Source organism: Chelonia mydas, chromosome 16 (genome assembly GCF_015237465.2).
Source record: "Chelonia mydas isolate rCheMyd1 chromosome 16, rCheMyd1.pri.v2, whole genome shotgun sequence".
NCBI lineage: Eukaryota > Metazoa > Chordata > Testudines > Cheloniidae > Chelonia > Chelonia mydas.
Genome location: NC_057857.1, coordinates 4,154,527 through 4,180,345, shown reverse-complemented (window position 1 = coordinate 4,180,345; position 25,819 = coordinate 4,154,527). Strand labels below are relative to the sequence as shown.

General features: G+C 49.1%; 1 protein-coding gene across 1 annotated transcript in view; it reads left to right on the top strand.

Moving 5' to 3' along the window:
- The window catches only part of LOC102936991 (cholesterol 7-desaturase nvd), a 42,012-nt gene that overhangs the window by 8,738 nt on the left and 7,455 nt on the right, over positions 1–25,819 (top strand). The window contains exons 3-6 of the mRNA XM_037879595.2: positions 19,898–20,086; positions 21,375–21,553; positions 23,945–24,070; positions 24,428–24,547. Of these exons, the coding sequence (XP_037735523.2) occupies positions 19,898–20,086; positions 21,375–21,553; positions 23,945–24,070; positions 24,428–24,547 (614 nt within the window). The remainder of the gene's footprint in view (positions 1–19,897; positions 20,087–21,374; positions 21,554–23,944; positions 24,071–24,427; positions 24,548–25,819) is intronic.

The following is a 25,819-nucleotide window of genomic DNA, read 5'->3' as shown; positions in this document are numbered from 1 at the left end:
AGACTGGATCAAAGCCAGGTCCATCTAGGCCAGTGTCCTGTCTGTGGCAGGTGACCAACCACCAGATGCTTCTGAGAAAGGTGTAAGAGCACTGTAGTAACAGAAGTGGAATAACTTGCCTCTGACATTCGTCTCTTTGTTGGAGATTGCCCTGAAGCAGGAGTTTAACATCATTCCAAATTCAGTTGTTCATTATGATAATTCTGGATAATCTCAGTCCCATATAAACAATCACTTCTTGAAGCTTCAATTCTTGGCCTCCATGACTTCCTTAAGAATTTAGGGTTCTGACCGCATCGAGAGAGGTGTATTGGCCTCACTTTAAAAGATGAGAGCTGAGGCACTGTGTATAAGTGCCCACTGCCTGGATGAGCTTTGAGTGGGGAATGTCTGCATGTTGGATCTCCTAAACGGTGGCTTTGGTGTGTGGTTTACAAACATCCCCATCAGTCACGTTGTGGAAGTGAATTAATATTTGGCTTTGAGGCTTGGCTGTCTGTGGCTATATCCTGTGGAGAGCTCCTTTGACCAGCTGCCTTCCTTTCTGACAATGGAGACTGTAGCTGCCCTATAAAACCTCCTCAGCACACTTGGGGTTACGATCCAAGCCTGGCCTGCAGAGCCTCTTGGCTGAGGAGTCTCCCTGTGCTGGGCCCACTGCCCAGGGTCCCCCTCGCTCTCCCCAGCTGCTCTCCACACCCAGCTCCGGACTGCTCCAGCCCCAGCTCCACCACGCTGTCTCAGCACGGCTGCTGCTCTGCCTCCAGCTCCCTGGGCTGCTTCTCTGGCCCCCTGGCTCTGGTTGCTGCAGCTCTGCTCCCAGGACAGGTCTGCTCTGCAGGCTGCTTCTGTGACTCTGCTCCCAGCACTGACCTGCTTCCTGGGCTGCTTTTCTGGCCCCCCTGGCTCTGGTTGCTGCAGCTCTGCTCCCAGGACAAGTCTGTTCTCCCTGGGCTGTGCCTCTGGCTTTGGGGCTGCAGCTCTGCTCCCAGGACAGGGTCTGCTCTCTCGGGATCTGGCATAGCTCTGCTCCCCAGCTCAGCTCAGGCCCCTGCTTTCTCCTTAGCTCAGCCCCACTCTGTCTGACCCAGCACACTGAGGATGCAGTCCTGGATCTTCCTTCTCAAACTGATCTGGTTTCCTGCCACCCACAGTCCACAACCTGACTCCATATACGCTGAATTTAAGCAATTTTAATTAAACTTGACAAATTTGTGCCAGAGCCAGCAGATTGATGGGTAGATAAGCCTATTGCTTCAGCCTCTGGGTTTGTTGGTATCTTATGACTTCTGGGTGGATAGCATGAAAACATTCAACTGTTCCTAAGGAACTGAATTGGGAATACAGAGACTGAAAGGATAAACACATCAGGCACTGGACGTACAAGGAATTGAGTGTCGCCACACCTCACTTCCAGTTGCCTAGAAAATCACTGGGATTCACAAAGCCTGAGTTAGGCCCCCGGCCTCCCTGTACAGTGAATGGGGAGAGGGAGGCACCTCAGAATGGGATTCGCAGCAGGCTACCCAGCTCCTCACCTCACCTAGCCAGTAGGAGATGCCTAGGTGAGGGGTGTGTCCTCAGCCCCACTTCCCTCAGGGAGTTCAGCACCTAATTCGGGGCTCCAAAAGGCGCCGGTCTCTGCTTAGGATTCTCAGTGGCAAACCCTCTCTTGGCAATAGGTGCTTATGCTGCTTTTGCAAGAAGCTGGGGATGGGGGACAGACTTGGAGCAGGGGGACTGGATCTTGGGTCTTCCACCTTCCAGGTGAATGCACTATCGGTCTCTCTCTTGCCCAAGGACTTGCTCATTATTTATCCACAGTGGAACAGCTTCAACAGGAGACACTGTTGGACCCCCAAAGCCCAGTGGCTAGGGGACTCATCTGAGAGCGGCAGAGCCCTGTTCAAATCCCTTCTCCCGCTCAGGCAGAGGGAGGACTTCCGGTGGGGACCCAGACATCCCAGGTGAGTACCCTAACTACTCGGCTACAAGTTACACTTATGAGGGAGATCATCCTCCTGCTCCTTGCCCCCCCCCCCAGCTGTATTCTGTGATCTCTCATGCAGGGCCCAATCCAAGAGGTGAGCTCTGAGCATGCCCACTGGAGCAGGCCCCGCATGCAAGTTAGGCGACTAAACAACTCTCTTCCCCCTGTTCATGCATCGCTCTGGGGCTGGAGCATCTGGATCTCTGGCATGGGGCTGCAGCGTGCACACGTTGAGATGGAAACCTAGGAGCCTAGGGACCAATTACTGCCAAAATGTAAGCAGAGGAATAGTCCCGCTATTGTGGAGAACTTTCCTGGCTTCTGCACGACCCCGGAGAAGTGGGCTAGCGAAAGGATCTGAGTCCTTCCTCCCACTTCCTTTACCCAGTGGCCTCCCTCCCCTTGAGGACTCCCCTTCCACTCTCCTGTCTGGCAGAGTCCTCATAACCCCAACAAGGCGGGGCCCAGGATTCCTGGGGGACTCGACCCCCAACCCTGCTGTGGTCACCTAGGACAGGGGCTAGGGTTTCCCCACTCCGGGGTACTCTCTCTGCCTAGGGCACTTCTCTGACCCACTGACCATTACACACAAGTTAAAGCAAATGCAAGTTATTTAATCAACAATTATTTTAAAAAGAATAAGGAAACACGGGAAAGGTTAAAGGAAACACATCACCCTGCTCTGTGGCAGGGAACATCACAAACAGTGTCTCTGGAATGTCAGGGCAGTTCACAGTCTGCTCCTTGTAAGTCCCAGGCCCCTTCTCCAGCCCTGGCTGTGCTGCAGGGATGCTGTGGGTTGGACACTTGCTCTGGTGGTGGCCACACGCTCTCAGGCTCTAAGTGGTAGGACCCTTCTTCCCAGTGTCGCCCCCGCCCTGTCAGGGTTATGATCCAAGCCTGGCCTGCAGAGCCTCTTGGCTGAGGCGTCTCCCTGTGCTGGGCCTGCTGCCCAGGGTTCCCCTCGCTCTCTCCAGCTGCTCACCGCACCCAGCTCCGGACGGCTCCAGCCCCAGCTCCACCACTCTCTCTGCTGCTCTGCCTCCAGCTCCCTGGGCTGCTTCTCTGGCCCCCTGGCTCTGGTTGCTGCAGCTCTGCTCCCAGGACAGGTCTGCTCTGCAGGCTGCTTCTGTGACTCTGCTCCCAGCCCTGACCTGCTTCCTGGGCTGCTTTTCTGGCCTCCCTGGCTCTGGTTGCTGCAGCTCTGCTCCCAGGGCAAGTCTGCTCTCTCTGGGCTGTGCCTCTGGCTTTGGGGCTGCAGCTCTGCTCCCAGGACAGGGTCTGCTCTCTCGGGATCTGGCATAGCTCTGCTCCCCAGCTCAGCTCAGGCCCCTGCTTTCTCCTTAGCTCGGCCCCACTCTGTCTGACCCAGGCAAATCCAGCTCACACTGGGGACGGGACCTCCCTGATTAGCCTGCCTGCCCTGTCATTCAGGCTGACCTAAAGCATTGGCCTCTCCCCATTGTTCCTGGGGGCTGTCGGTCTCAGGGTCCTGATTCCCCATCGACCCTTCCCCCTTTTTAGTACTGGGAGGTAGCAACTAAAATACCCCCACTGAATGTTAGTAAGGGGGCAACAGTCCCCTTACAAAAACATAGGTGCCAAGTGACTTGAGTGCCTACAGGGCTCAGGGGCTGCTGAGCGGGGGAGCTCGGTGAATCCCAGTGGGGACTGATTCTGGGCACTGAAGTCCATCTGTGAATCCAGCCCCTGAATTCTAATCACTAAAAGATCCCACCCTCAGGACCAAGGTTTCCAAAAGTCTCTTAATATGAAAGCAAAAGTCTGTCTGTAGGAAACCGACTTTCTCTGTTGGGCTTGTAGCAATCCATGGCAGAAGTTTCAAGGAAAGCTGCCCCCTAGAGGCTCTTTCTTGAGAAGAATACAGAACACTTCCCCCTGCCCCCCCGTCACACTCCACACCAAATCTTACTTGGTTTCTAATCTGGGCTTGCTTTCATCAAAGGAACCAAACAGCCTTGGGCCTAAGGGCAGGCAGTGTTGCCCAATTATTCACTTCACTGGAGTTTCCTTGACTTGGAGTTTCTACATGGTCATTCTGGTGGACTACAGGCCAATACCAGGCTTTCCCAAACAGAGAGCTTGTCTACCTGGTGATTTGGTGTGCGGCAAGGTGGGCTGTGACTCTAGCCGGCTGTTCACTAACTGGCCATGTGGACCCCGCTGCCTCACACTCAAAGTCCTGCACTACTTCAAAGCACACAGCACGGTGGTAACATGCCCTAGGAAGCTCTGAGCGCACAGCAGCAAAGTCCCCATGGGCCGATCCCTGTTCCACAGGCTGACGTGCTGTAGCAGTTACAGCAGTGCTGAGCTGGAGCCGGTTCGCACCGGTTCGCCCGAACCCGTTGTTAAATTTTGAAGCAGTTTCAGAACCGGTTGTTAACCCGCTTCCCTGCAGGGGGCGCTGAGGCTTTGATGGGCTCCGGCCGGGAAGTGATGTAATTCCTCCTCCGGCCACCGGGGGCGCTGCTGCGGGAGCCATGTGGGCTGCCCCCTGGCGCTGGGCACGAGCCCTGGTGCTGCTGCTGCTCCCCCGACCCCTGGCCCTGGGGCTGCTGCCTGGTGGGTCCCCGGCTGCTCTGCTGGGCCTGGGCTGCGTCCTGCTGCTCTCCCCGTGAGCACCCACCACCCTGCCCGCAGCCAGCCCCTGCCGCACGCACCCCCTGCCCTGCCTCCAGCCAGCCCCTGCCGCACCCCCTGCCTCCAGCCAGCCCCGCACCCCCTGCCCTGCCTCCAGCCAGCCCCGCACCCCCTGCCCTGCCTCCAGCCAGCCCCTGCCACACCCCTGTCTCCAGCCACCCCCTGCCCTGCCCGCAGCTACCCCCGCACCCCCTGCCTGCAGCTAGCCCCTGTCTCCATCCACCCCTGCACCCTCTGCCTCCAGCCAGCCCCTGCCGTACCCCCTGCCCTGCCCACAGCCACCCCTGCACCCCCTGCCTCCAGCCACCCCCGCACCCCCTGCCTCCAGCCAGCCCCTGTCTCCAGCCACCCGTGCACCCCCTGCCTGCAGCTAGCCCCTGTCTCCAGCCACCCCCTGCCCTGCCCGCAGCCAGCCCCTGTCTCCATCCACCCCCGCACCCCCTGCCTGCAGCAGCCCCGCCGCACCCCCCTGCCTGCAGCCAGCCCTTGTCTCCAGCCACCCCCGCACCCCCTGCCCACAGCCAGCCCCTGCCACACACACCCCCTGCCCTGCCCACAGCCAACCCCTGTCTCCAGCCAGCCCTGCACCCCCCTGCCCTGCCTGCAGCCAGCCCCTACCTCCAGTCAACCCCTGCCCTGTCTCCAGCCAGCTCCGCACCCCCTGCCCTGCCACCAGCCAACCCCTGCCGCACGCACCCCCTGCCCTGCCTGCAGCCAGCCCCTACCCCCAGTCAACGCCTGCCCTGTCTCCAGCCAGCCCCACACCCCCTTGCCTCCAGCCAACCCCGCACCCTCCTGTCTCCAGCCAGCTCCGCACCCCCTGCCCTGCCCACAGCCAGCCCCGCACCCCCTTGCCCACAGCCAACCCCGCACCCTCCTGTCTCCAGCCAGCTCCGCACCCCCCCTGTCCTGCCCACAGCCAGCCCCGCACCCCTTGCCTACAGCCAGCTCCGCATCCCCTGCCCTGCCCACAGCCAGCTCTGCACCCCCTGCCTCCAGCTAGCCCTGCCCCAACCCCTGTCTGCAGCCGGCCCCACATCCACTGGTGCCCTGCAGTTCCCGGGGCAGTAACCCTGCACACCTGCTTCAATGAGGAAGGCAGAGGGCCAGAGGTGATCAGAGCTGGAAATGTATGACTGGGAACAAGGGCACATTGCACTCTAGTCTGGCAGGGATCCTCCTCAAACCCCTTGTGAGTTGAATGGGTTTCGGGGGCCTTCGGAGCACAGTCAGTCACTGCCCACCAGTGCTTCCACGAGCAGCCTGCAGCACATGAGTGACAATGTCCTAACTGCAGGACTCTTATCTCCTGAAGGCAAGTGTAATTGCCAGAGGAACTCCGCTTACATCCCTGCCTCTCCCCCATCTCAACCACCCCACGCCAGACCTCTATCACTAAATACTTGGAATTCCCCAGGAAGCAGAAACCTTGACTAGTAGCATTCCCCTTACACCCACTGGGGGTGAACATTTGCCCTGTGTAAAACAGCAGCTGGTTTTATCTCATTCCACAAGTGGCATTCTGCCCAACTCAGCTGCCTTCCAGCTGAGCCTCCTCGCGGCCCGCAGCTGGTGCGGATGCCGTCATGCTAGCAGCGCAGAAGGTGGGGCAGCTGCAGGAGAAGGGGAGCAGTGGGCTGTGGTGCTGTCAGAATGGCAGGTTATCCTTGTACAGCTTTCCTTTCGTTTGGCCCAGGTGGCCCAGTGTCTCTGCTTAGCCTGGGCCTGGCAAAGACAGGACTAAGCATCCTTAGGGGCCAGACAGGAGGAGGTGCTAGCAGTGTAGTGGGGGTGGGGGCTAGAGGGAATGGTGCCTGCCCCTGTCCAGTGAGCTTGTCTCCCCTCGGTCAGATGTCTGTGAGCTGGGAGGCAAGTTTCTCACGTTTGTAGCTGACGTTGGGACCAGTTCTCTGTGGACCTTGCTGCAGAGCGCTTTACGTGGGGCTGCCTTGGGAGATCAGCTGGCAGTTACAGCAGAAAGAACCTGTCTCTGCCTGGTTATGGCAGCGGCTGCCAGAGGGAGCGCACTGGACTCCTATCTGGCAGGGTGTGGACAGCAAGCCCGGGGTGTGGGGGAAAACTCTGAGGGAAAGAGGAATACCTCATCCTGCCACTAAACGTAAGTGGTGGGACCCACCAAGGTGGAGAAGAAGCTCTGTCACAGGGGAGGTTCCCTCTGTGACGTTCTGTGCCTCGTGGGAGCACCCTGCACCCCCGTGTTCATCCTTGGAGAGCGATTGTGTGGTATCCAGTACAGGGTTTGTCAGGTTGGTTGTCTTTGGGGAGCTCATGGTGCACTGACATTGTTGTAGTAATGTTGTGATAGTTGTTGTTGTCGTAATATAGTGATGTTATAGGTTGTAATTTCATGTATATAGTTATAAGGCTGAAAATGTGTCCTCATGGTTTAAAACATGGCCCAGGAGTGGAGGTTCTCACAGCAGAACAGGGTCAGGCTGGCTCCCAGCGTCAAGGAGTGACTTAGCAGATCACCGGTCCAGATAACACCAGAGGGGAATGTCACACCCTCCCTCCTTAGTTTTCCAAGACTGGGTTTTCGTTTCAGTTTCAGGGTCTCCATTGACTTTAGTGGTCCATCCTTGTCTTTCACGGGGTTGTACAGTGGTAGGTGCTTGGAATTGGTTTTTTGTGATCAACTAGCCTGGGACATGCCCCTCCCTGCCAGATGCTTCCCCACACTGCTATGCGGTGATGCTGTAGTTGCATCCTGGTTACAATTACAATGTTCTACACTTAGGGCTTTCTTCACGTACAGTGGTGCAGCTTTAGTGAAGACGCTACACCAATGAGAGAGCTTCTCCCATTGGCGTAGTTAATCCACCTCCCCGAGAGGCAGGAGCTATGCTGATGGGAGAAGCTCTCCTGGCAACATAGCACTGTCTACATGGGGGGTTAGTATAGGACTATGCCGCTCAGGGGTGTGGCTGGTTATACCCGTCTAGGTCTGTAGCATAGGCCTGGTTATAGACACATGACTACACAATCTGTACACAGTTCTCCTACTGACCATTAAGTTCAGAACATTACACCTTTTAAAGACATTCCTTGACATATGTCTACACAATAACATGATATACAACCAGTTGATTCAACTGCTTAATCTTTGGAGTTCAGACCCTCTGGCCTCCCTTACGGGTGTCTGGAACCTGATAGATTCACAAAGGGAAAGGAACCCAGGGGATTCTTTTTGCTTTGATTACACAGAGAAAGTTGTGATTCTCTTTCAAAAACCAGCTGGTCAGTTACCAGATTAAGGGTTAGGTGCATCTGGAATTTTACACTTCAAAGAAGCCAGAGAGATCTAATTTATTGCACAAAAGCAGGGCCTCCTTTAGCAACTTAATGCCATGAGTGTGAATTACTTATGTAGGAAGGAAGTGAAGCCAGTACTTCGGGCTCTAAGGCTATGTCTACACTGCCCTGCAATTTGGAGTACAGTAGAACCCTATTTATCTGACCCTCCATTATCCAGCTCTCCCTGTTAATGGAACTACCAGTGCACACACCTCCAGAAGCGGGCGATCTCTCCAGTGGCCACCAGTTGGGGCTGCAGCAGAGCACTTTCCCATTTTCTTGATTATCTGAATTTTTGATTATCCGATCTGGCCCTGATCCCAGTTCGATCAGATAAACGGGGTTCTGCTGTATGGGGGTGTGAATAGCAGTGTGCACTAAAGTGCTGCACTGTAACTTCCCCATGTGGACGCTGCAGATGGAAACTAAAAGCTTCCTGGTTAGTATTAATATAGCCCCATTTGAAGAGGACGATGTTAAGGCAAACTAGGGGCTGGTTAGTTCATGCCCATAGTGTCCGCACGGGGGAGTTACAGCGCAGCACTTTGGTGTGCACTGCTATTCACACCCCCGTAGTCTGAACTGCAGGGCAGTGTAGACAAGCCCTAAGGCACGCTAATAAAAAATGCAAGATTGTGAGTAAACAATGTCCACTCAACAAGGGTAGAAAGATGGTTTAAGTACTTGGCCCTGAATGGTGGTAGGAGCTGTACCAGTCAACTGCTCTCCTCTTACTTCCACGCCAGGGGCTTGATAGAAACAGGCTCATAAAAGACCGGCTGGGTTCTGACTAAAACAAAATGTCCCTCTCGCTATCCAATGCAAATGGGCAGCGGGGCATTGGGTCGCTGTCTGCCCCTAAGTCACGTTGGGCCCAGCATGCAAGCTGCTCCACCCTGCACACTGGTGCTCTAGTGTTAGCATTCTAGACAGAGTGTTCAGGCTCGCTGGGATGGAGAAGAAAGGGATTCCTCTCCCCTCAGACAGGAATTCGGACAAAACTCCAAGCACAAAATCTCTTTCTGGTTGTGGCTCTTTAACTTTGCTACAAGCTAAACCTGGGAACAACGTACCCTTCCGTAAAACCCTGGAATTAATGCAGACAGGGTATCGGTGCAAACGAGCCTCAGTAATCCATCATTGTTATTGCTGCAATTAATACCTGGCCGAGAAGGCTGGTCAGAGCGTGTGATGAAGGTGGCGTGTGCTGAGGAAAAACTCCACTTGTACGGGATTTTGGAGGCACACCTTAGGTGTTCCCAGATAAAACTCCCACCATCTGAATTTAAATAAGGAACGTCCTTGCACGTAACACGCCATGTCAGTAAGTGCTATAAGTCAAATCCTGCCATTAACATGCTTGGGTGTGGACAACAGCGGTCTAACATTGAGGTCTGTTGCTCACTTGTGATGGTTTTCACTGCACTTCCCTATTTCCTGTTTTCCTACCTTATGTGGCAGAGTCTCCATTCAGCCCCCAAGAGCCATTCTTACCCTGCTAGCCATGCAAGTGATCACTTTCCCTCCTGCAGCCTTGCCGCTAATGGACTCCCAACAAATCCATGGATCTCACTGAAGTTTTTTTTAAAAAAATAACCAGCTGTTGGTGGCAAGAGCTATTTATGAGGAAGTACTGCAAATGTACAAGAATCCTTCTCACTGTGCCTGTATCATCCTGAACTCATTCTCCAGCTTCAGAAGACTTAAAAATGATCTCCAGTAATCTCTAGGACAGACCCAGCTGAATAAAGTAGCTGTCCTTAATGTGCATCAAGACCATACCAGGGAACTAGACATAAATAAGATTGCTGACAGTTTCAGCCAGAAAGCTACAGTGAGACATAATGTCTTTATACTGGGATGTTAGTGAAGACAGCTTGTAGGTGATTGCAGTGATTTTAATATACTGTAATTCATGATAATGTAATTATGTCATTCATAATAATTTAATCATTAACATAGTAAAGATACCAATGATAGACACATCCAGTAACTAGACTGTGAAAGAAGTGTATAAATATGCTGAAAATAGCCTCTCCCCCCAAAACTGGCAGAAAGCCCCCCCCCGCCCCAAAACACAGACCTCTCCAAAAACAAAAGTCAGCGCAGCGCCTATGCCCACTTGCCACAGTGACTGTGTCAATAAGCAAGAGCTCTGTTCCTGATCAGAGAGAAGCCAGAAATTCAGCCTCTAATGTGCCAGTCCAGAGCTTTCTAGGAAATGTCCTGGCTGCTGCTTTGGTTAGCAGTCAGAGTGATGGAAACCTGCGTAAACAGTTCTTGCTAACTGATACCATGCAGAATCGTCTGAGCTATTAGCTGGCACTTCACATCTGTTTCCTGAACTCTTGCAGGGGGAGTCTGATGACCCCTAGCACCTGGAAACTTGCTTGCAACAGAGGTGAACAATCTAGGCATTTGGGGGCTTAGTCTATATTAGACAAACTGTACCAGTGTAACTCGATCAGTAGTAAACTCTTTGAGTCACATCATGGCAAACCAGTTTCAATGAGCTTAAGAAAGTAACTTGCCAACAGGAACGGTGAATTGTGTGGTCCTGTGAGGCCTGTGCTCCAGGAATATTCAGAGCACGGGGGCCCGGCTCCACCAATGTTCAGGGCTGGATCTCCCTCCCGGCCCCACCTGCTGGCCCCGGGCAATTTAAAAGGGCCCGGGGACCCCACCGCCAGCACAGTGGGGCTAAAGCAGCTTCCTGCCCGCCCTCACTCCACACCACTCCCAGAAGTAGCTGGCACGTCCGTGTGGCCCCTGAGGGGTGTCTCCGCGCGCTGCCCCCACCCCGAGCACTGCCTCTGCTATTGGAACTGGGCCAATGGGAGCTGTGGGGGTGACGCCTGTGGGCAGCGGTGCACAGAGATCCCCAGCCCCCACCCCGCCTAGGAGCCACTGCCAGAGGGGTGTGGGGGCCGCTTTTGGGAGCCGCCCGAGGGAATTGCTGCACCCGAACTCCCAGCCCAGAGCCCGCACCCTGCACCCAAACTCCCTCCGAGCCCGACCCTTCACCCCTCCCGCACCCAAACACCCTCCCAGAGCTTGAACCCCCTCCTGCACCCAAACTTCCTCCCAGAGCCTGCACCCCAAACCCTCTCCCACACCCAAACTCCCTCCCAGAGCCTTAGGCAGGTGTGTCGGGGGGGAGGACTTGGATCCAATCTGGACACCATCAAAAATTATACAAACCTGCTGCCCCCTGCGTACCAAGTTAAGTTAAAGCCATTTCAGCAAGATTTGAACCTGTTTAACTCAGGGAGTCACTGGCTTAAACTTCACTGAAACCAGTTTCAATGAGGCTTAAAGTCAGTAACGTGCCTCTACATCAGGGGTTTGTGCTGATGTAATTTAAAAAGTCACACTATTGCAACTTGCCTAATAGGACAGGGCCCTGGTCTTGTAAGCAGTAGAGTCCAAATCTTGTTTTTCCTGCCTGTTTGCAACTTCTGGCCCTCCTGTCTGACAAGGGGCAGTGGAAGGCTGGGTTACTAGGCGGCCTATGTTGTGCAGCAGCCATCGTGAGTAATTAGCAGACGAGGAGCTAAAGACATTGGTCCTGTGTATTTGTACTGTACCTACCAGAGAACTCACAAGTTATGTTGACAACGGAGAGGACCTGAGAATTGGCAATGGCTGAACAGTGATGTCTAGTCCATGGCTCACTCTCTGGTCACCAAACAGCTGCCTCTCTGACTTGGCCTAGTATGCTCTCAGGAGGGTCTCTAAGGCACCTAGGTAGCAGGATGGCATATTGGGTCAGGTGTAGGAAGGGAAGGAGAAGGCAAGGGGTGCATGGAAGCGATTGAGGTGGGGTTGGGAGCAGGCTTGTTAAGACAGCTTTAACAAGATGGAGCCAGGGACCTATAGACCAGACAGCCTGACTTCCATACCTGGGAAGTTACTAGAGCAATGTATAAAACATTCAGTTTGCAAACACCTGCAGGATAAGGGGTGATCACTAGCAGCCAGCCTGGATTTACCAAGAACAAATCATGCCAAACCAGCTTGATTTCCTTCTTTGACAGGGTAACTGGTTTGGTGGATAGGGGGAACGTGGTGGACAGAATATAACTGGACTTCAGCACGGCGTTTGACAGACCCACGTGACATTCTGATAAGTAAGCTGAAGAAATGCAGGCTTGGTGGAACTACCATTAAGTGGATACAAAATTGGTTAAACAACCGCAAAGAGTAACTATTAATTGGATGATGTCAGATTGGAGGGAGGTCTCAAGTGGGGTTTCACAGGGATCTGGTCTGGTTCCGGTGTTGCATAACATCTTTATTAATGGTCTGGCTGTAGGTCTAGAGAGCACACTTATCAAATTTGCAGATAACTCAAAGCTAGGGGGGTTGCCAACACTTTGGAGGATAGAGCTACAATTCAGAGGGATCTTGATAAATTGGAGAACTGAGCTATAGACAACACAATGAAGGACAACAAAGATTCAACAAAGACAAATGTCAGGTGCTACGCTTAGGGAAGAAAAACGAAATGCACCTATACAGAAAATGGGGGAGAACTGGCTTGGCAGCAGCACTGCTGAGAAGGCTCTGGGAGCTGTGGTGGATCACAACCTCAACATGAGTCAGCAACGCAATGCTGTTGCAAAAAAAGCGAATGCAATTTTAGGTTGCATTAGCAGAGGCATAGCATGCAAATCACGGGAGGTGATAGTACCGCTCTACTTGGCACTGGTTAGGCCTCAGCTGGAGTAGTGTGTCCAATTTTGGTCACCAATGTATAGAAAGGATGTGGAGAAATGGAAAGGATCCAGAGGCGAGCAAAAAAGATGATCAAGGGATGGAATGTAAGCCATATAAGCAAAGGTTGAAGGAACTGGGTATATTTAGTTTGGAAAAGGAGCAGATTAAAGAGGGACACAAGTCTTCAAATACTTGAAAGGCTGCCATAAAACAGATGGAGAAAAGTTGTTCTCTCTTGCCACAGAGGACAGGACAAGAGACACTGGGTTCAAACTATAGCACAGCAGATTTAGATTAAATCCCAGGAAAAACTTCCTAGCTGTAAGAACAGTAGGACAATGGTACAGACGCCTAGGGAGGTTGTGGAAGCTCCTTCACTGGAGGTTTTCATAAAGAGGCTGGAGCCACCTGTTTTGGATGGTTTAGTCACAACAAATCCTGCATCTTGGCAAGGAGCTAGAATAGATGACCTTTGCAGTCCCTTCTAACCCTGTGATTCGATGATTCTACAGGTGTTATGCAAGGACTTAGCATGCTACTCCATTTTGAGCACAGGGGTGGAGATCCTGCTTCACAAGCTAGTAAACTGACCTGTTCACACAATGCTCCCTCTGGCATTCTGTCTACTTCACGTAATGCTTTGCAGAGCTCCGTAGTTGTGTATTGGCTCTATCTAAATAAAAATTGTATACGTTAAATATTAATAAATGGCTCACGGTTTGGAAAGTGTCCCAAACACACACTGTCACCTGTGTAAACAGCAAATCAAAGGTAACTAAGGAGAGGAGTCAGGTCATAGAGCTGTTGTTACAGCACCTGTATGGAAAAGGTAACTGTCTGAAGGCTTAATCTTTACCTCCAACGGACGTCTCCGCTGCTTTTCTGATGTGTACAATACAGGCCTCCTTGACTGCTTAGGTTTCCAGTCACTTGTCTCCAGTGGCATTTCTGGTGTTGGTTTGCTAGAGGAGACAGGACTTGAATTTCTTGTGGGCATGGAAGAAAGCTCAGCTTTTTTCCCTTCTCTTGGTCCTTCCCTACTCCGCCCTCCCCACACACAGCCTAGCACAGTTCGCCTCTAAAAAAAAAAAAAAAACATAGCTGTTATCTGTCAAAATTATAATCAATAAAAACTGAATTCTGCCAAACCTTCTTATCCCACTGCAACAGAGCGATCCTTAGCTTTGGGGTTTCAGGCTCCTTGAGGAAAAGTTATTCTTGGAATCCAGGTTACCTTTGTTGTTCAATTCTGAACTCTTCTGCTGCTTTAAAATCCCAGAGCTTGTTTGGGATAATTTAACCCAGACGACTATATTTTTCATCTGGCAAGCGAGGTGTATGGAACAGTCATATCTCCTAATGGGTTTAGAGTATTGTCACTTACTCATGGTTATTTTTCTATGTGAGTTGCTTCAGAAAAATCTCTTCTAATGCTGGAAGTTGAATACAAGGTGAATATCAGCAGACAAAGTCTCACTACGATTGTTCTGCCCATCCATGTAGTAAGCGGCATCAATCCAAAGAAGCTTCGTTTTGTTTCCACAGACATCCCCACTGTGGAGTAGGTGACTGTCAGGCCTTGTGGATTCGCTTCTCTGTCTACCATTAGAAAGGAACCAATTTCCTAATACTGGATCAGTGGTATTTACTTCAGCAGAGCCCTTAGAGTTAAGATTACTGTGATAGCTTCTACTGACCCCAAGGGAGATGGAGCAGAGAGGCGAGTAGATAACTACTGATCTTTACCTATTTCTGGATTGCCAGGCTAGTACCAATCATTTTAGTGCTCTGGCACTGGAGCGGGGTTAGTTTTATACTGTGTACTCCTAACTTCAGGGGTTAAATGGATTTCCCTCACAAATGCCTTCAACTCCCAGGCCAGAAGTTTGTTCCTTTTATTTCCTCTTGTTTCTGCTGAGAGCATCTGAGTGAGCTTCAACTTGATCTGTTTAATAAGGTATTTTATTTCCCTCTTGTATCATAAAACCGGGAGAAACTTTCTTTGTAACTCTTTGTTCATGTAACTTTCTCGCCTCTTTGCTCAAGCTTTCCCATCCCATTCCTCCTCTCGCTGACCTCTCCTTGACACCTTCCCTGCCTTGGCAATGCCCTTTTAATACTGTAAAAGTCAAAGTAATGAAGTGCAAAGCTTCTTCATTGCTGTCTGGATTCGGGGAGTAACTTTAAACATTGCAGACTAACCGTAGGTTCATCAAGCTCACCTCGTAAATGGGAGCAGACTAGTGCTTGTTCCAGCCATGCAGCTTTCAGCTCATTACAGGAGAACGTGCGCTGAGAGCCGTGCCCCTCTGTGGGCAAAAGAAATAAGCAAAATCTTTATCGTTCGGAGTAGGAGCTCTCCAGCCTCTTCCTGTGGCCTCTCTCAGGCTGCCAGAGCTCTTCTCCGGGTTGTCTCTTCCTGTTCCCACTTGCAGGGATTTGTGCCCTACACTGCAAGCTTCTGGCCTCTCCAGAGGGCAGTGTCCATTGGGTCACTCTCCCCCACTCATTTCCATGCAGGGTTCCCAGGGTATGAGATGGGGAGTGGCGCCAACCACCGCATCAGCTCTTCCGCCTGCTCCTGTGAAGACCATCTGTCTGTACGCAGCCACTGAGAGGGTGAAAAGCAGAGAAGTGTTTTTATAACACAGACTTTCTGGTCTTCAGCGCCCCTGGAAATTGTGTTGAATATCCTTCTCTCCAAGACTCTGTTGGAACTGGGGACGCAAACAGGGTTTTCCTGTCTGTCAGGAAGATTGTTTCATTTTAAATTTAAGAAAAAGTATCTGCTGGTACTAGTTAGATATAATCTGTATCTATTGCCTTCGCTCTCTGTATTCTGTTCAACGTGTACTATTTTCTTAGCCCAGAGAAACATCATTCCACAATGAAATATTTCTGTGAAAGACCTCTCTTATCCTCTCTGACTGAAACAGGCAGTTCCCCAAAAGTCAAGGGATTAAGCAGAGATGAGGGAGGCCAGAACTCAAACTCTATCCCCAATCCCACTATAGACTAGAACTAACTTGCCATAAAAAACTGCTGCTGTTTAGTTCGGTCTTGGAAATTCACCACTGCAAGTCATTTTGCACTTGGGTACATTTTTGCTTCTCTGAGGAATGGGAAGGTTAAGTGATTTGTCCAAGATTATATAGCAAACCTTTCTCAGAACTAAGATTGGAACACGGCCCTGTGGTTAATCCACAGTGCCTCTGGGGCAACTCATGCAACTTCCGTCTCAATCTGCCTGTTTGTAGAGTGGGCTAACAGTGCTCACTTGGCTCTATCAGACGCTCTGCAGATCTACAAATGAATGCTATCTAGGTGCTAAATCTCTAGAACAAAAGTAATATTCCCATTTTACAGAGGTGGAGACTGAGAGGCTGATTAATATGGGTGTGCGCACCGCTGCTGACTTCTGTTTTTGCCGGTGGGTGCTTTCCACCGTCTGGTTTCAATGTGCACCAAGTACAAGTCCTCCCGTACAGATCTGCAACGCTCGGCACTGGTGTCATCAACCCCTCTGAAATATCTGGGGCATCTCCAAGAGACTGAGATGACCCTGTCTTGACTGCCCACAAATACAGGATGATGCCACGTACCATCTCCTTAGCAGATGTTGTCACAGTACCTGAAACATAAATATGCCGCTGGCTTAGTCTGGAATAATGCTGCTGGGAAGAGGAGAGGCTGTGAGTGGAGCTGGCTGAGACCTCTTCTCTAGCCGCTGTCCATCAAGGGCAACCGCCCCCTGCTCATCACGGGGAGGGCAGGGTATGGGATTCACCGCTAATCCTGGACAAATACCTGCTGCCCACAGCTTGCCAGGACCCGACATCCTTTCCTGTCTGACAGAGATCAAGCCAGACCAATGTGCGCTCACATTACACAGCATGCATACCTATCGGCGTAGTGGTCAGCTGCCTCTGGCTGCAGTTTGGTGCCATCTTATGGCTAAACAGCATACCCAGATTTCAGAGTAACAGCCGTGTTAGTCTGTATTCGCAAAAAGAAAAGGAGTACTTGTGGCACCTTAGAGACTAACCAATTTATTTGAGCATGAGCTTTTGTGAGCTGAGCTGTAGCTCACGAAAGCTCATGCTCAAATAAATTGGTTAGTCTCTAAGGTGCCACAAGTCCTCCTTTTCTTTTTGAGCATACCCAGAGTAATCCCACCTGTGTTCTTCTATGGCTGCCCTTGCAGTAGAGAAGGGAAAGGAAGCTTCCATTCTGAAATCAGGGTTTTTCCATTAGGACCCTGAGTGTGTACGTAAAGTTATTTTGTATCCACTCCCCCAGCAATGCTGGGACAGTCACTTAGAATGTGTAATTCTTTCATGCATGCCAGCATCCCTAAACAGATCTTTCATCTGAAAGACTTGCATTACTTTATTTAAAAGATTGCCCCCACTCCCTTTCCTGGGGTGGATCTAAGACCCCTCAGTTATCCTGCACAGACACCTCCCACATCACCATTTAATTCATTTTCCACTCTAAGCCAATGGCCATATGGGCAGGGGGGACTCCTCTCCAACTATTGTTTTGTGGTTTGTTTTTTCCTTAAAACTAACCTCCCCTTTTCCCAATCAAACTTTACTGCCGTGTGGCTCTCATTCCCCCATCCCATCCCCCATTCCCTCCCACAAAAAGCCCCTCACTTTTATAAACCCAGGACTGGGTACCTGAGATTACACCTTCCTAAACGTGAGTTGTATTTGAGTTTAGATTGATCTTCCATGGAAAGTAGTGTGATCCCCTTTGTTAGTGTGTCTTAAAACTAGACTAGACAAAGTCATTAGAGGAACAATTCTGCATTTGCTTCTTGTCCCATCTTTCATTCTCATGGAAGACAACTACCACAGTACAGGTCCATCCAATCTATAACCTACATGGTCAGTTCCAACCAAACTTGATCAAAATATTGTTTACAATAAATCAAACATCTCCCTTGAGTGAAAATGAGCATGGTAAATGTTTAAAGGCCATGATTAAAGTTAGTTAAAAATTTCTGTGAACTTTTAAAAATGAAAATACCTTCTTGACCAATTTTTTTTCCCCATCAAATAAAAGGCCTTTGAAACTGAACAAAACAATTACATTTCTTTAGGAACTTTTTGTGAATATGTATGTAACCCTTCTGCCCATCAGAGTTGGCAGCAACAAGGGCCGGGTTCAGTATCTAGGGGTTCCATTCCAATAACACAATGCAAAACCGGCTCGAGCCCCCACCCAATGACCTGGGACAAATATATACCACCTCCGCTGGGCGCCTCCAAGAGGCAATACTTCCCCTCTCGCAAGCACAGAGTCTGAGTGTAGCAAAAAGCCTTTTAATAACAGAGAGAAACAATGTGGCATTATGTTGGGGAAACACCACCAACAGGATTCATAACACAACCCATGAGCAAAAATCCCACCCCAAGCAAATTGGGGCGTGTCCTTTCCCTTTGGTTCTTGAGTCCAGCAACCCAAATCACCCAAAGTCCCAAAAGTCCAACGACCCAAAAGTCTCTGTCCCTGGTCAGGGCAGCCCCAGAGTTCAAAAGTTTATCTGCAGAGTTTTGCCTCCCAACCTGGGTGGAGATGGGGGGAGGGGAGAGTAAGGGGCACCTTACATGGTCCAAAGCTGATGGCCCCACCTCTCCATGGGGCTCCGCTCTGCCAGCCACCCCATGGGCTGCTCTAGGCATCCAACAAACTGCTCTGCTCCACCAGCCGCTCTGCTCTGCTCGCCGTCCCACAAACTGCTCCACCATATATCTTCAGGCTCTCCCACTACTTAACACAACACTCGGTGATTTCAGCTCTTAGTAAGCTTAGCTCTTTGGTGATTTCAGCTTGTAGTAGGGGAGCCTCAGTGCTGGTGCACCATTAGCCCAAAGGGAATTCAGCTCAGCAGCCTGTAACTAGACTCCTAATGGAATCAAAATTAGCTCTGATATTCCACATTAAAGAGAGAAGGAAGTGCAATTAGCATGTAAGGCCCTCACCAGGGGACCCAGGCTACCAGATATTAATACCTATCCCCAGCCTCTCTCAATTCACAGAGTTTTGGAACCCATGTCCCTTGCCTAGCGAGTGCTACTTAGTTGATGACGAGTCCCTCCATCATAACAAAAGGCCAGGTGCAGTTCCACTGTCCTTGATTCCCATAATCAGGGTAATAACAATTTATTCTTCCTGCCCCAATAACAGAGACACTGGGGATCCCACAGAAGCCAAAGTGACCATTTGGGCAGCTATGGCCTCATTCTAGGCAGGGTCGGTGTGCCTATGTAAATGAGATCAGCCCCTGAAGTTCTTTTCCACAACTTGCCACACTTCACCACCAGATGTCAGGGTGGAGCTCATCCTGACTCTGCTTACATGTATATGTGTGTTTAAATCAGCTTTTAAATCATGATGGCCTGGAGGATCTGCTTCTCAGGAATTATATCTACTAAGGCTTGCTTCTGTGGCTTATGCCAAACTGGGATTTCTCTCGATTTTGGGCCACCTGTACATACCTCACATCAGACATTAGCTTTTAGACTCGAAATAGCTGTAGAATTGGTTGGCTTCAGCACTCCCGAAGGTTATGCAGGTTCACTGTAAACTGCAATATGAAACTGGAGACAAGTTAATAAAGGATTATACTGAACATCTGCAATGCTGGCCTGGTCTCCTAATGACATCCTGAAAATGACGCTTTTGACATTGGGACAGAAAGGTGAGCTCTGATTCTCTGGATAGCAATGGGCAGATGTGCTCCTGTAGGTCAATAGGACCAAGTATGGAGTCTGTCTTACCATCTGGGATACTTCTTGGTGTCACTTAAGATGTTGACAGATGTAAGACAGTAATACAATTCTCCAAAAATGCTAACCATTCTAGACCACAGTGGGCTGACTGGATAGTCTTTTCTCAAAGCCTTTATGGACTGTCTTGACAGGAAAACAGCTTAGTTCAGCTTCATTGACTGTTTATAACTCTCTTGCTCTCCTTCTCTGAGAGAACTGGAATGGGAGCTGCTTGGATGGAAACCTCCTTGCTTATATCACAGGCTGGGTGATCTGATGTGCTCCACCTCTTGCATAAACTCCTGCAAACAACGCTTTACAGTTCTGAAAATATTATAAGGGATACAGCAACTGGTGTATTGACCAAACCCTTAAAATGAGATCACTCTGTTACCAGCCTAACCACGTATTTTTGTACCTCTACATGCAGGGGAACAGGTTGCTGTATTCCGTGCTCTGGATGGACAAGTGTATGTAGTCGATGCCTACTGCCCACACCTGGGTGCGAACCTTGCTGCCGGCGGCCGCGTGATCGGTAACTGTATCGAGTGCCCATTTCATGGGTGGCAGTTTCGGGGAGAAGACGGAAAATGCACTACAATCCCATATACTGAAAAAGGTGATTCTCCGCTTTCTCCTCCCCCTTCCCATGACTGTGCAATCAAGACCTTGTGGCAGTGGCAATGTCCTGTCTGTTCAGATACAGAACACGCTTTCCTAAGGAAATATCACCCTGGAAACATCCCCATGGACAGGTATCAAAATATAACTGTCAATGCGGAATCATCATCAGACAGGTGTGCTTCGAGTGGGGTCCCTCAGGGATTTACGCCATTCAACATTTTTATCAGTGACCTGAAAAAAACATAAAATCATCGCTGATAAATTTTGCAGAAGACACAAAAATTGTGGGGGTGATGAATAATGAAGCGGCCAGGTGTCTGATACAGAGCCAGCTGGTAAACTGGGTGAAAGCAACCAATATGTGTTTCTGGACGTTCTTCTAAAAGCTCTGCTCTAGGAATTATTTTGGTGCAGGTCTCTGGACTGTTATGCAGGAGGTCAGACTAGATAATCACAGTGTTCCTGTCTGGCCTTGCAATGTACGACTCTATGAAGGACACGATGTTGTGAGATGTTCATACAGTTTGAGTTGACCTCAAGTACAAAAATGAGTCTGTATATAATTTTATAAGAACACTATTTAACTCCTCCAATTGAGGGGGCTCATTGACATGAATTATTTTATTTATTTAAATAACTTGAATGAATGATATAGTAAATTGAGGCCTTTGCATAGGTTTCATAAACCTGATTAAAATTAAATCTGAAGTTATTTTTAAAAAGAGAAATATAATTAATGTAAATTTTCAAAAACCCAATTAAACATTTTTAGAAGCCCATCAATTTTTATCCACTCTAGCTTGGGCCCCCAAGGGTACATCTACACTGCCGCTTAGAGCAAGCCTCCGAGCCCAGGTACACAGGCTCATGGTAGTGGGGCTTAAGCTAGCATGTTAAAAATAGCAGTGTGGACACTGTGGCTTGGGGAAGCTACCCAGGTCCAAAGGTGCCTGATCGCCTGGGTCCAAGCTCAAGTGGCTAGCCCATGCCACAATGTCCACTCTGCAAGTCTGCCTACCTGGGCTCACTCCCAGCTGCAATGTAGATGTACCTTCAGACTGACCTTGGAGAACATGAACCACAAAACCATCATTCTGCATTGTTCTGTAAGAGCTTTCAGCTCGTCTGCAACCAGTGCAAGGGATGCTGTGCAGCACTAATGTCTTTTGTTAGGACTCTGCCTCTCTGTGCTCGTGGCTGCAGCTCAGGGCCGAGTGAACCTAGGACACAGTATTAGACTTGGCACCATCTGCTCTGCACTAACCTCTTTCTCCCCTCCGCAGTGCCAGACTTTGCAAAGATCAAAACATGGCCCTCGTGTGAAATAAACGGAATCATTCTTGTCTGGTATCACTGTGATGGTGTAGATCCAGAGTGGGCTGTCCCAGAGCAGGAAGAGATCACCTCCAAGGAGTGGGTGTATCGTGGCCACACAGAGCATTTTGTCAATGCACACATTCAGGTAGGAGACTTCTACTATGTCCGGTCAGGCTCTGGGTAATGCCGCAGGTTTTTGTGCTCTGGAAATTGTGCCCTACCTGAAGCAGATGAGGACTGCAGCTCTGCCAATCACTAGCATGAGCACTGTAGTTTACAGCTTTGAAACTTTGACTCTTCCATGCTTAAGAAAGGGAAGGAGCTGGTAGAACACTGAGCAAATCGTCTTAGCTCCATGTCAACTGTTTCCTCCTGGAGCCCAGTGCAGGCAAAACTCCCCTTGACTTCAGTAGAAGCTACGCCTGGATGCATGAGCCAGTCACTCCATTATAACAGCTAGAGCAGCCATGTGGATATGACTGGAGTTGTTAAAAGAAACTCAAGGGAGTTAGGCACCCAAATGAATACCAAGGCGATGTGTGCCCAACTCCTTAAGGCTCCTCTGAAAATCTCAACCCAGAGCAAGACTTGACCATTTCCCTTCTTCTATTAAATGGCACTTGGAAAAACACACAAGCCCTTGGTGTGACGGTTTCCTATCTCAGATGGTCCAATTCACATGGCCATAAAACATTTATACAGCCTGTCTCTAAGCTTTATCTCTTGGAAATACACTGCCTGCCTTGTTTCTTAACTGGAACTATCAGTAACTCTTTTCAGATGACTGGTGTCAGTGACTCTCGTGGCATATGCCCAGGACAAGTCAATGGAAAGAACAGCCTTTATTGTGGAGACTCCATTTTGCTGTTCTGTAGTTAAACTCTAGTTGGCCTCTGCAATTAAAGCAGGAATTCAAGCTCTTTGTTATGTACAGAGAATGCAGCATAAGCTCCCCAAACGTAGGGCATGTACTCTCTGAATATAGAAAGGACAATCTGAGAAGTGACAAGTGAATCTGTTAATTTAGTTTGATTTAAAAATGAGTTGATCATAAAAGGATCCTTTAAGAACTGTACACCTACTGGCAAGAGGTTTCTCTTCTGAATGATCCTAAATCCTGAATAACACAAATGCTTCAAACTTCCCGTAGTTAAAACTCACTGAAATCTTGTGCTTACAATAGATTTGAAGAGACTTTAATGGTTGATAACTCTTTTGCTATTAATCTTCATAAAAGTTTTTTCTTCAGCTGGAGCTGACAAATGTTCTGCTACATAGAATTCCACACAGAACTGTCTCTCTCAGAATGGCTGCCACTTCCCATTGCTCTCCATGGAAATGAGGCCACAGCCAGCTCTTAGCAAAAATGGTGATTAGCAAGGTTCTTACTGGAAACAATGGGAGGCAGTGGCCACTTTGAAAGAAGGCATCCTAACTGAGAGTTGTTAGGCCTCTGTCTTACTGAGAACAACGAGAGATGGCAGCGGTTTTCAATAAGGGGAATTATTTGAGTTTCTCTGAAGACTTTTTATGAACGAGCCTCTGCTAACACTTCTATTTATGAAAATTAATGGCCAAAATTACTGTTAATCCAAAGCATTTCTTTCCCAAAGCTACCTGGTGTCCACTCAAGAGAGACATGGAAACTGGGGAGTGTGTGCATGAAAATACGAAGCATAATATGAGCTTTGGTGCAGGGTGTGCCCGGGAATATAGGGGGACAAGAGGAAGGGAGAATTTGGGAGAGGAACCCTGGGGTGTACACCCTGTTGGCTTTGCACTGCTCTGCAATTGCAAATCAATTCTACATTCTGCTTACTTGACTCATATATTCAGGCTGCTGTGTGCTACTCCAGAGTGGGTTAAAGCAGCTGGCAAATATTAGCTTGTTACAAGTTTTTGCTAAAGAGACACTCAGTGACCTCAAACTGATTGCTAACAATAGTTAAATCTACTCTGGGAGCACACATGCTAAAATTCTTTGCTCACAATAATATGGTCAGTGTGATGCTGCGATAGGGCAGAGCATGTGCCCTCACTGCATTTCCAGACCTTAACATGTTTGGATTTCTTTCAGCTTAGCCTCAGCTCTGCCTTTATCAGGTTCATGATGCTCGGTTTTAGGATAACTGCAACATCCCAGTAAAAATTTACCCTAAATTACTAATAGACAACATGAAGGTGGAGTTAAGATTGCTTGTATATTTGGAATTGTTGTGATTACTGCTACTGAATAGCTAAATGCTGTACACCCTGCTAGTCTGTCCTAAGACACCCCATTGTTACCCACATGTTTGGCTCATCCCTCCGTTATGTCTTATCTTTTATATATTGAACTCTCTGGGGTAGGGACTGTCACTGTCATGTCTGTACAGTGCTTGGTGCTGTGGGGTTCAACCTCACTGAGGTCTCCAGATGTTGCTGCAGTGTCACTGGAAAGATATAGTGCCTGTATCTGAATGTCTAGCTAACTTGGAACAAATTAACTTGTATTGATGGTGTCTGTCTGGTAACAGTTAGTGCTCCCCACATGCAGGAAATCCCTGAAAATGCTGCAGACTTTGCTCATCTAACTTTTCTGCACGAACCAGTTTTTATGAGTGGAGTTGACCTGAGATACACACACTCCAAGCTGTGGGAGTCTATGAAGCACTGCTGGAAGGTAAAAGGATCAACATAACACATTTATTACCTCTGAGTCACTGCATTGACTTGCACGTCCAGTTCAAGCTTTCCTTTGCTTCAGAGTTTTCCATAATTTTTGCCTCTCTCTCCTCTCACACACCCTTATGGTCGGCTTGAGCGCCCTTTTCCCATCTTGCACTCACTGGGCCTCAACCCTCCAGGCATGCTTTCTTGTATGAAGCCTCCTTAGAAATATGACCAGCCTCTTCCCTTTCCACCTTCACTTCAGATATTCTACAACATGCTCAAACTACAATGGTCCTACCCCATATGTCTTGTTTTGTACTTTTCCCCATGTCTCTAGACTGAGTCACTTCTTCTCAATCTCTTCTAGGCTGAATGGCAGCCAGAGCCAGAACCCAACAAGCACTGTTCCCAGTTAGTGGTTAAACACAGTCTAACTGTGTTTGGCAAGCCCTTCTCCTTGATGGATTTCACAGTTAGAGCCAGACAGGTAGGTAACATGCTTCACAAAACAGTACTCACAAGTACCAGGAACAAAGGAAGTTCTAGTGATTAAAGAGCACAATGAAGTGTATTCTGGGCTCTCTCACAAACTTGCTTAGGTTTTACCTAAATAATTTGACTTCCCTGTGCCACAGTTACATGTCTGCAAAAAGAGGTGAGCTGGGTGCAAGCAAACATTATGCATTTTCATACATATCTCCAGGGGCAGAAAAAGACCCAGGGGAGCTGATACATATAGAGCACTCTGTCCGGAGGATTGAAGATGCAAAGCATTAGCAACACCAGGAGCAGAAACAGCCCTAGAGTGACTTGGTTCGTTTCTGTCTAAAAACTTAGGGAAGAAATTGACGGTTTGCATGGACAGTGGGGAAGTTCCACAGGACTGAAGAGAACCTAATGTGCCAATATTTAGAAAGGGTAAATGGGATGACCTGAGTAATGATAGGCCAGGCAGGCTGACATAGATCCTTGGCAAAATAATGGAATGGCTAATATGGGATTTGATTAATAAAGCATTAACGGATGGGAATAAATACCAGTCAACATGAGTTTATGGAAAATAGATCCTGTCTAACTTGTTTGTTTTTAATGAGATTCCAAGTTTGGTTGATAAGTGTTGCTTTAAAACCTTTCACTTGGTACTATGTGACATTTTGATTAAGAAATTGCAATGATACAAAATGGCACAAATGAGAAAACTAGGTCTCAGATGTAATTATAAATGGGGAATCCTCATCGAACGGGCGTGTTTCTAGTGTGGCCCCACAGGAATTGGTTCCTAGCCCTACTCTTTAACATTTTTATCAATGACCTGGAAGAAATCATAATTACTGATAAAGTTTGCACAAGACACAAACATTGGAGTGGTAATTAGTGAAGAGGACAGATCTCGGATCTAAATCGCTTGGCAAGCTGGGCACAAGCAAAAAATATGCACTTTAATACCACCAAAAGTCGGCCATACTTACAGGATGGGAGACTCTATCCTGGGAAGCGGTGACTCTAGAAAAGATTTGGGGGTGTTGGTGGATAATCAGCTGAACATGAGCTCCCAGTGTGACACTGGGCTAATCTGATCCTTGGATATCTAAACAGGGAAATCTCAAGGAGGAGCAGAGAGGTCATTTTACCTCTGTATGTGGCACTGGTGTGACTGCTGCTGGAATCCTTTGTCCAGTTCTGGTGCCCACAGTTCAGGGACTTCAGTAAGTTGGAGAGAGTTCAGAAAAGAGCCCTGTGAATGGTTAAAGGATTAGAA